Source organism: Doryrhamphus excisus, chromosome 16, assembly GCF_030265055.1.
Source record: "Doryrhamphus excisus isolate RoL2022-K1 chromosome 16, RoL_Dexc_1.0, whole genome shotgun sequence".
Classification (NCBI taxonomy): domain Eukaryota; kingdom Metazoa; phylum Chordata; class Actinopteri; order Syngnathiformes; family Syngnathidae; genus Doryrhamphus; species Doryrhamphus excisus.
Window position 1 is genome coordinate 16,688,495 of NC_080481.1, and position 10,706 is coordinate 16,699,200.

Sequence of the window (10,706 nt, forward strand, 5' to 3'; positions counted from 1 at the left end):
TATGACTGATATATATGATATAGGACTGTGATTCAGTGTCGTTCTTTTACTGGGGAACTTTTATTTTGAAGGTCTGGTTTTACTGAAAGATGTACTTGTGAGAAACAAAACCACAAGTTAACGTGGTCCCTCTTTGTTTACTCCTGTGACGATTTATTTATTTTGCAATCGAGCAAAGAAACGGGACAAAAAAAAGTGACAGATGCTACCCAGCATGACTTGCGGCAGGAAAATCAGTCACACAAGCTGGTTTGCAAGTCATATTTCAGCTGTTGTATGTTATTAAAATGATAGGAATGACAATTTTGATAAGTTTAATAATTTAAAGCACACAAAGTGATACATAAATATACACCACCGACAGGAAGTAAGCTATAAATACACAAATACAAATACATTCAGCAAGTTAACGAGGAGCAAACGACTACTGTACTTTATATCTTCAACGTGTTCATTCATATGCCCGATGACTGATTTAAGTGCTCGACGTGTTGCTACATTTAAAAAGAACGTAGATAATATAGATAATATATTACAGCAGCGTTTTGTTCTGAAGTAAACAAGAGAACCACACAAAACAAACACTATCACAGTCACCGTTTTGGACTATTTACACACAAATAAACGAATCTCGCTGTAAAACCAAGCTGGAATCCACAAAGGAAGACAACATTTGGTCGAGCTTTAAACATCTATTTTGCTGTAAATATTGCTGGGTTAGGAATTGTGCCGAATTTGAATCCTGAATGGAAATTACAATGAACGGGGTCTCCTGCGCAAATTTATTTATACACAAAATAAGTCTAGAAATGCTTAAAGCAAATCTCCAAGGCACAAAACGTAGTTTAACAAAAAAAAAAAAAAAAAAAAAGAATGTACTTCAATTCGGGCTCTGCTAACTCGGTAAATTTGAAAAAAGGAAGCTAGGTAACATGGCAAGGTCGTGGTTAAATGCGAGACTTGTACATGTGTGAGTTTACGCGGCTACTAGACTTATCACGCTAACACATTTTCCTGGTTGATAATTGTGACATGTCATTATTGTAATTCACATTTCAACCACCAGATGGTGCTAAAGTGTAGTGCACCTGTGTTGAGCCACATTAGCTTAACACAGAAGTACTATTCATTCATTTTCTACCGCTTTCCCTCACGAGGGTCACTTGGGGGGGGGGGGGGGTTGGAGCCTATCCCAGCTGTCTTCGGACGAGAGAGGCGGGGTACACCCTGGACTGGTGGCCAGCCAATCACAGGGCACATATAGACAAACAACCATTCACACTCACATTCATATCTATGGACAATTTGGAGTCGCTAATTAACCTAGCATGTTTTTTTTTTTTTTGGAATGTGGGAGGAAACCGGAGTCCCCGGACGGGGAGAACATGCAAACTCCACACAGAGATAGCCGAGGGTGGAATTGAACTCGGGTCGCCGAGCTGTGACGCCTGCATGCTAACCACTCGACCACCGTGCAGCCGCTAATCATATTCATTCATTTTCTACCGTTTATCCTCATGAGGGTGGCGGGGGTGCTGGAGCCTATCCCAGCTGTCTTCGGGCGAGAGAGGCGGGGTACACCCTGGACTGGTGGCCAGCCAATCACAGGGCACATATAGACAAACAACCATTCACACTCACATTCATACCTATGGACAATTTGGAGTCGCTAATTAACCTAGCATGTTTTTTTTTTGGAATGTGGGAGGAAACCAGAGTACCCGGAGAAAATTGGACTTGAACCCTGGTCTCCTAGCTGTGAGGTCTGCGCGCTAACCACTCGCCCACAGAAGTACTATGTTGTTTAAAATCAATTTTTATGTAAATTACGTTGTTGTTGAGAAAAATCACTTTGTTCATTCTGTTTAAAACCGAGGCTGAACGAGAGGTCTCACTCTGTATGTTTATTCCACTATAGAACCAATGCGCACAAACAGATGCAGAGTGAACCCTCTTGTCATCCAGAGACCTTTTTTTTGTATTATTATCGTTCGATTTATTGAAACAAGTGATTGGTGACTCGAGTGAATCAAGGATCCGATTCATTTTATGACAATGATTCGGGTAGCCGATGCACATGTGCGAGTTTCTGCACTCGGGTAAATTGAGTACCGAATCCACATATGTTCGTGACTAGTGATTCATGTGCACCGAGTACCCGATTCACAACTTGTAAAGCTCCGTGATGGATGACCTGAGTAAATTGAGTACCTGATTCACGCAAGTGACTTCAGTGTTCGGAGTAGCCGATTCATTCGAGTTTCCACACCGTATGTATTTGTTGCACATGAGCGACTCTTGTGAATCGAGTACCCGAGTCACGTAACGTTCGCCAGGTGCACTTGGTGATGGCTGATCCGAGTTAATCGAGTACCTGATTTACATGCGTTCAGTAACGAATGACTCCTAAGAGAATCAAAAGAATCAATTTTCCCTAACAACATTCCTAACAACTAAACTACAAATATTCCATGCAAATGAACATTTCCGAAGCGAAAATTCAAAATGGCACATGAGTTCACCCCTGCTGGAAGTTTTTTCTTTTGGAGGGAAAATCTAAGCCGCAACGACATACGTTGTTCCGTGTTGTGTCCGTCCTGAAAAAAGGCACCCTCAAGTGTTGGGAATTGTGGATCATTGAATCCATGAGAGGAATCTCGCTGGTGATCTTCACAATATGTTTGCAGGGACTCCATGCCTCGCTGTTGGGATTCTTTGGAAAAGTTGTAGAATTCCACATTTGGACTACAATGATGCCGGTCAGAGGAAAAACAAGCTTGGATCACTTCCGAATCCGATGTGGGAATGAACTTCAGGCTTTTGTTTAGCGTCGCTTAGTCAGAGGCCGTCCCTCTCGAATGTGCTTTGTATTCCGTTTTTCCGATTTCACCTTCTCCCGTCCTTTCCTCAGACGGCGTGGAGGCGGAGTCCCTCTCGCCTCGCTGTCATCCTGAGTGCTGGACGTATCCATCCCGTCTTGCTCCTCGGGAATGTTGGAAATAACACCACTGCTTCCGTCGAGAATGTTCCTGAGGGAGGGGTCTTCTGGCGTGCAGGTGGCAGTGGTGCCGCTCTCACTGCTGCTCAAGTCCTGGTCTTCGCTGTACCTTCCGCTTCTTCCGGGATGCGGAAGCGACGAAGCCCTGAGCGACGGCCTTTCCCGCTCCACTTCACGGATGTTATGCTGAGGCTCGTTCATATCCACACCGGAATCCAGGCTGGTGTCGTTGCTGCTGGGGGGGCGGTGGCGGCTCTGCAGCTCAATTATGGAATGCCGCACCTGAGCGGCCGGTTTTCCATCTAAGGAGACAAACCAAGCTCTGGGATGGGATGACGACGATTTTCCCCGCGTCAGCTCCAACAACGTGTGCTCTGAGATCAGTTGCAGCTGTCTCGGAACGCCGTGACCACCGCTGAAGGCGTCCATCCCGGCTGCTTCGTTGAGGGTTCCCGGTACTGAGACCGAGGACTCGAGGAGGTTACTATAGCGACCCCACTCTTTGCTGGGCGGAGTTTCCAGAGACTTGGGATCATCCTGGTTGCTTTCCTGTTGGTCGTTTTGGACTTTTCCGAGTGTCTGAGTGTAGCTGTCTTTACTCGGAGCCTCGGAATCAAACTCGTTTCCGTTGCGGGGGAATGTCGCCGACTTGCAGCCGGCTTTCTGGGAATCTTGGGGTGCCGGAATGATTGCCACCGACTGGTTGTAAATATGAAGCAGCTTATCCGGGAAGTTTATGTTGCTGTGTTCTATTCTGCTCCGAAGTCGAGATACTTCCTCGTTGCTGATGTAGTGAGGATGAGGAGTTGAAATATTCTCGTAAAAAGGAGCCGTCCGCCGCCCGGATGGATCCTCGACGTAAATATTGTAGTTGGCTTTGTGCCTCGGAGTGGAAGAAGGATCACATTGGACACTGCAGGAAGCTAGCATGTTCTCACCTGAGTGGAACAGCAGACCTTCTTCCATGTGCATGGAGGTGGTTTGGTCCTTTTTCACCACTGTGAGTTTGGAAAAACGGGCACGCCTTTTCCCGGGATCTCGGTGGGAATTGCTAGAAAAACATTTCAGTCAATTATTAGCAAAACATTATCGTAATTAATTAGATTTCTTACCCGCAGTGACACAACAGGAGTGACAGAAATCCAATCACGACAACAAGCGTTCCCGCCAGTATTCCCGCCAACAGGAGCGTGTGGTGGGACATGAAATCCAAAAAGATTCCATAGCCATGGTGATCTAACACATGATCATACAGAACATCAGCATCGAATACAACACCGAAGCAACCTCACATTCATATTCACCATTGGATGGTAGGGGGGCGGCGATCCAGCATCCCAGGTGGGAAGCGGTGTAAGTCCAAACCAGCTCCTCACCGGCTGTCTTCACTACTCCCAGACCTTGATTCTCCCAGGCACCTCAAAGTAATCATTCAAGAGATATTATATACTGGACTTGGGTAACCTTCCTGGTCCGGGCACCAACATGGGCTCCGACTGAGAACCTTCAGAATGTGAGTCAGGCTGAAGACCCAGACTGGCTTTTATGGTAATGGTAATGGTAATGGTAATGCTAATGATAATGCTAATGGTTTAATTTCATTTGAACATGCATCAGATTACAATTGAATGCATCCCATAATCAGTTCCCAGTTCCACATGTCCAAAAGGAGTAGGAAGAAGCAAAGCTTATTAAATCCTACCCCTCCATCTGGTACTTTTACAATCAGTAACTGTTACATTTGTTCACTTCCTGCTTTCCTAATATATATATTTTTTCCCATCCATCCATCTAACCCTAACCCTATTAATTTTTTTCCCCAAAACACAAAAATAAATAAATAAATAAAAAATATACAAATCCTAATTTTTGCCCACTAGTAAGCGCCCCATGGAGAAAAGAGTGGACAGTGGTGCGCTATGGGAGGGGGCGCTCTCGTAGAGACCAAACATGGGGAGATTGTCCCCGAACAAGAGGGTTCCGCAGGGCCCCTGCTTCCGGAGACCGGGGAGGGGGCCGGGCCCAGGGGAAGGACCGTGCATTTCCCTCCTCCTCCTCAGCTAGAGGGGGAGGGGCGGATTCTGTGCTGACGCCTAACCCTAACCCCTAACACTTAACCCCTAACCCCTAACCCCTAACCCTACCCCTAACCCTAACCCTAACCCTAACCCTAACCCTAACCCTAACCCCCTAACCCTAATCCTAACCCCCTAACCCCGAACCCTAACCGTAGCCCTAACCCTAACCCCCTAATCCTAACCCCCTAACCCCCTAACCCTCACCCCCTAACTCTAACCTCCTAACCCTGTAACCCTCTAACACCCCTAATCCTAACCCCCTAACCCTAACCCCTAACCCTAATCCTAACCCCCTAACCCCCTAACCCTCACCCCCTAACTCTAACCCCCTAACCCTGTAATCCTCTAACACCCCTAACCCTAACCCCCTAACCCCTAACCCTAAACCCTAAACCCTAACTCCTAACCCCCTAACCCTAATCCTAACCCCCTAACCCTAAGCCCTAAACCCTAACTCTAACCCCCTAATCCCCTAACCCCGAACAATAACCGTAACCGTAACCCTAACCCCCTAACCCCCTAACCCTAACCCCATAACCCTAACCCCCTAACCCAAACCCCTAATCCCCTAACCCCAACCCTAACACCTAACCTTAACCCTAACCCCTAACCCCTAACCCCTAACCCTAAGCCCTAACCCCTAAGCCTAACCCCCTAACCCCTAACCCCCTAACCATAACCCTATGGACAATTTGGAGTGGCCAGTGAACTAAACAAGACTGAGCAGCGAGAGCTAGTTGGTCATGGCTGGTCCCACCAACTATAAATGTAATTTTTGCACTAAAATGTATCATTCGCTATCAAACAAAAGAAAATACAACGTACTTATGAAAGTTGAGATATCATACCAGGGACCCTTTAATGCGTGACAGTGACTCCTACCTGTCTGGAGGTTGAAGGCCCAGGCTGGTACGGTGTCGGAGGCGCGGAGGCGGGTGCTGCCCCCGAGAGGCACGCTGACCTGGATGGGTCCTCGAACCTGGAGCTCTTTTCCACCCACATAGAGAAGGACACTGATCGCAGCCACCGGTTTCAGCTCAATGCTTTTAAAACCTGGGTTTGATACCGACGAACTGTAATTTGACGGTTGCATGTATAGAACGTACTATGCAGTTTTTCCGGTCCGGTACTTGACACCCACCTGATCCGTTGGCGACAATGCCTGGCGTGCAGTTGTCACAGTCCTTGGCTATCTGTGGCACGGTCAGGTAAGCCGTCACTGACGAGATGTTGCTCCTGTCGGGTTGTGCCAGGAGGTTCTTGGGGAACATTATCTTTGGTTGGGAGGCACTGTCTGTGTGAAAAGGGACCCGAAACAACCGCAGTTACCTTTTTCTAACGGCAAGACTTCCCACTTGGGCCCTGCGCTGACTTACCGGGTAACTTGGCTGTGATCAGCACCGAGTCCTCAAACAGCCAGATGTTGCCTTGCCTCTGAGGGATCAGCAGCAACGTCACAGCGGAGAAGACTGAGGGATGACCACATCCATTAGAACATTGAATGGGAATCTTGCAGAGAAACACTTTGTTAGCCTAGTTATGGGTTACCACTTCCACACAGAATGCGAGGAGAGACATTGAGCAGATAGCACTCAACTCTGAAGGGCTTTTTAATGTTAAATTTGACTCTGTTTTCTTCGAATTTAACAAAGGAAGACACCAAAAATCTACCACTTCCACACAGACTGCGAGGAGAGATATTGAGCACAGAGCACTCAACTCTGAAGGGCTTTTTAATGTTAAATTTGACTCTGTTTTCTTGTAATTTAACAAAGGAAGATGCCAAAAATCTACCACTTCCACACAGAATGCGAGGAGAAATATTGAGCAGATAGCACTCAACTCTGAAGGGCTTTTTAATGTTAAATTTGACTTTCTTTTCTTTTAATTTAACAACGGAAGATGCCAAAAATCTACCACTTCCACACAGATTGCGAGGAGAGACATTGAACAGATAGCACTCAACTCTGAAGGGCTTTTTAATGTTAAATTTGACTATGTTTTCTTCGAATCTAACAAAGGAAGACGCCAAAAATCTACCACTTCCACACAGAATGCGAGGAGAGATATTGAGCAGATAGCACTCAACTCTGAAGGGCTTTCTAATGTTAAATTTGACTCTGTTTTCTTCGAATTTAACAAAGGAAGACGCCAAAAATCTACCACTTCCACACTGAATGCGAGGTGAGATATTGAGCAGATAGCACTCAACTCTGAAGAGCTTTTTAATGTTAAATTTGACTTTGTTTTCTTTGAATTTAACAAAGGAAGATGCCAAAAATCTACCACTTCCCCACTGAATGCGAGGAGAGATATTGAGCAGATAGCACTCAACTCTGAAGGGCTTTGTAATGTTAAATTTGACTTTGTTTTCTTTTAATTTAACAACGGAAGACGCCAAAAATCTACCACTTCCACACAGAATGTGAGGAGAGACATTGAGCAGATAGCACTCAACTCTGAAGGGCTTTTTAATGTTAAATTTGAGTCTGTTTTCTTCCAATTTAACAAAGACGCCAAAAATCTACCACTTCCACAACGAATGCGAGGCGAGACATTGAGTAGATAGCACTCAACTCTGAAGGGCTTTTTAATGTTAAATTTGACTCTGTTTTCTTGTAATTTAACAAAGGAAGACGCCAAAAATCTACCACTTCCACACAGAATGCGAGGAGAGATATTGAGCAGATAGCACTCAACTCTGAAGGGCTTTTTAATGTTAAATTTGACTCTGTTTTCTTGTAATTTAACAAAGGAAGATGCCAAAAATCTACCACTTCCACACAGAATGCGAGGAGAAATATTGAGCAGATAGCACTCAACTCTGAAGGGCTTTTTAATGTTAAATTTGACTTTCTTTTCTTTTAATTTAACAACGGAAGATGCCAAAAATCTACCACTTCCACACAGATTGCGAGGAGAGACATTGAACAGATAGCACTCAACTCTGAAGGGCTTTTTAATGTTAAATTTGACTATGTTTTCTTCGAATCTAACAAAGGAAGACGCCAAAAATCTACCACTTCCACACAGAATGCGAGGAGAGATATTGAGCAGATAGCACTCAACTCTGAAGGGCTTTCTAATGTTAAATTTGACTCTGTTTTCTTCGAATTTAACAAAGGAAGACGCCAAAAATCTACCACTTCCACACTGAATGCGAGGTGAGATATTGAGCAGATAGCACTCAACTCTGAAGAGCTTTTTAATGTTAAATTTGACTTTGTTTTCTTTGAATTTAACAAAGGAAGATGCCAAAAATCTACCACTTCCCCACTGAATGCGAGGAGAGATATTGAGCAGATAGCACTCAACTCTGAAGGGCTTTGTAATGTTAAATTTGACTTTGTTTTCTTTTAATTTAACAACGGAAGACGCCAAAAATCTACCACTTCCACACAGAATGTGAGGAGAGACATTGAGCAGATAGCACTCAACTCTGAAGGGCTTTTTAATGTTAAATTTGAGTCTGTTTTCTTCCAATTTAACAAAGACGCCAAAAATCTACCACTTCCACAACGAATGCGAGGCGAGACATTGAGTAGATAGCACTCAACTCTGAAGGGCTTTTTAATGTTAAATTTGACTCTGTTTTCTTGTAATTTAACAAAGGAAGACGCCAAAAATCTACCACTTCCACACAGAATGCGAGGAGAGATATTGAGCAGATAGCACTCAACTCTGAAGAGCTTTTTAATGTTAAATTTGACTCTGTTTTCTTCGAATTTAACAAAGGAAAATGCCAAAAATCTACCACTTCCACACAGAATGCGAGGAGAGACATTGAGCAGATAGCACTCAACTCTGAAGGGCTTTCTAATGTTAAATTTGACTCTGTTTTCTTCGAATTTAACAAAGGAAGACGCCAAAAATCTACCACTTCCACACTGAATGCGAGGTGAGATATTGAGCAGATAGCACTCAACTCTGAAGAGCTTTTTAATGTTAAATTTGACTTTGTTTTCTTTGAATTTAACAAAGGAAGATGCCAAAAATCTACCACTTCCGCACTGAACGCGAGGAGAGATATTGAGCAAATAGCACTCAACTCTGAAGGGCTTTTTAATGTTAAATTTGACTCTGTTTTCTTTTAATTTAACAAAGGAAGACACCAAAAATCTACCACTTCCACACAGAATGTGAGGAGAGATATTGAGCAGATAGCACTCAACTCTGAAGAGCTTTTTAATGTTAAATTTGACTTTGTTTTCTTTTAATTTAACAAAGGAAGACGCCAAAAATCTACCACTTCCACACAGAATAAGAGGAGAACTTTTCTCTATTATGTCATGTCAGACTGCACAGATCCATGGCTGCAAGTTAAGGTAGTGCAAAGTCATAATGCATCAATGTAACACCTGAATACTACATATGAGTCATATTTTAATATTTTTGACTAATAATAGTCCATGTTCTAGTTCCAGCTGGTGTTATACTCACCGGGTCTCCTTGTGGTACTCCAAGGCAGTGATCTGGGAACGTACCCTTCCATGGTGCCCACCAGGGTGAGCCTGAGCCCGGGACTGTAAGGCACCCAAAGCACAGCATCACCTTTCTCCCCGATCCGGGTGGAGCCGCTCAGGGTGTGGTTGACATAAACCCCCACTGAGGCTCCTGGCAGCAGCTGGCGTGTCACCAGGTCTCTCACCAGGACCTTGAGGGCAAACCGGGGATCTGGAAATCACACAATAACACCAAGCAGCCCCCCACCATTAAGGTGGGATACTAATATGGATGCTTCCCAAGCAAATATGTGCCAAAAATACCGAAAATAGCAACAAAAGACATCCAATTTCGACATGTGTAATTATTACAAACGATGACATCACCTTCGGTTAAGGCGGTGGCCCCGGGGGAGGGAGGCGCGGTGGCGACGGTAAGGCCATTGTCCCCGGGCGATGCGGGGGGAAGGCCGCCGCCCTCCTCCGCGGCTCCCACTGTCGCATCCAGGCAGGAAACCAGAAGCAAGGACGGCACAAAGAGCAGCAGTGGAGTCAGGCGGCGCTCCGCATCGGGCATGGCGAGACGGGGAGCAGGCCCAAAGACATAACGGACGGCTAGGAGCAGGGGGTGCGGGCCATAAAGTGGGGGGGCTTACGTGCTGGTTCTGGTCCGTGTTGTTATAGAGCCCGAGTGGGTTGAAGATGCGCTGGTGCTGAGGCTGGGCGTGTGTAGCCCGAGATCGTTTACGCTGAAAAGACGTATCACTATTTCCCGACGATTCTACCGAAATGAGTCCATTCCTCTGCCGACCATTTTTAATAATGTGTAGCCTCCTGTGGGACTAAAATAGATACATTGATTAAATAGATAAACCTCGGAGAGACTGAAAAGGGAAGCATCAAAGTGGGACGTCTTCCCATAGCCGCGTCTTTGGTCGAGGGCTGCTGTGACGTCATCGCGCACATTGTGCATGCTATGGTTGTAGCTAACCCCGATAGCACAGGGGGCCAAAACATGAAGGTTACTTTAGGTTGTGGGCCGAAATGGACATTAACCCCCCCCCCCCCATTAACCCCACCCCCACCCACATGAAAAGTGCATTTTGTTCGTGTCCATTCAGTTTCTACTTTCCAATAGTCTACAGTTTACGGATATACGACTATGGTTGTTTTGGCGTAGTTGTTCGT

The 10,706-nt window shown here is 45.2% G+C and overlaps 1 protein-coding gene across 1 annotated transcript; it reads right to left on the bottom strand.

Annotated features, from left to right (window-relative positions):
* Positions 1 to 297: 297 nt before the first annotated feature.
* On the bottom strand, positions 298 to 10,445 carry fam171b (family with sequence similarity 171 member B). Its single transcript, XM_058052382.1, has 8 exons — positions 9,906 to 10,445; positions 9,517 to 9,750; positions 6,453 to 6,545; positions 6,218 to 6,370; positions 5,959 to 6,129; positions 4,303 to 4,416; positions 4,111 to 4,234; positions 298 to 4,049 (listed from the first exon to the last, which is right to left on the bottom strand). Exons 1-8 carry the CDS (start codon positions 10,093 to 10,095, stop codon positions 2,825 to 2,827), a joined length of 2,304 nt encoding a protein of 767 aa, XP_057908365.1. The 5' UTR covers positions 10,096 to 10,445; the 3' UTR covers positions 298 to 2,824.
* Between the last annotated feature and the right edge of the window lie 261 nt (positions 10,446 to 10,706).

Bases quoted from the DNA above. Each gene is read 5' to 3' on its own strand.
- fam171b (XM_058052382.1), bottom strand. From the start codon at position 10,095: ATGCCCGATGCGGAGCGCCGCCTGACTCCACTGCTGCTCTTTGTGCCG. The intron at 6,130-6,217 runs GTGGGTGTCAAG...TATCAAACCCAG, and splicing joins CATTGTCGCCAACGGATCAG to GTTTTAAAAGCATTGAGCTG. The intron at 4,417-5,958 runs GTAGGAGTCACT...GATTACTTTGAG, and splicing joins GGCCTTCAACCTCCAGACAG to GTGCCTGGGAGAATCAAGGT.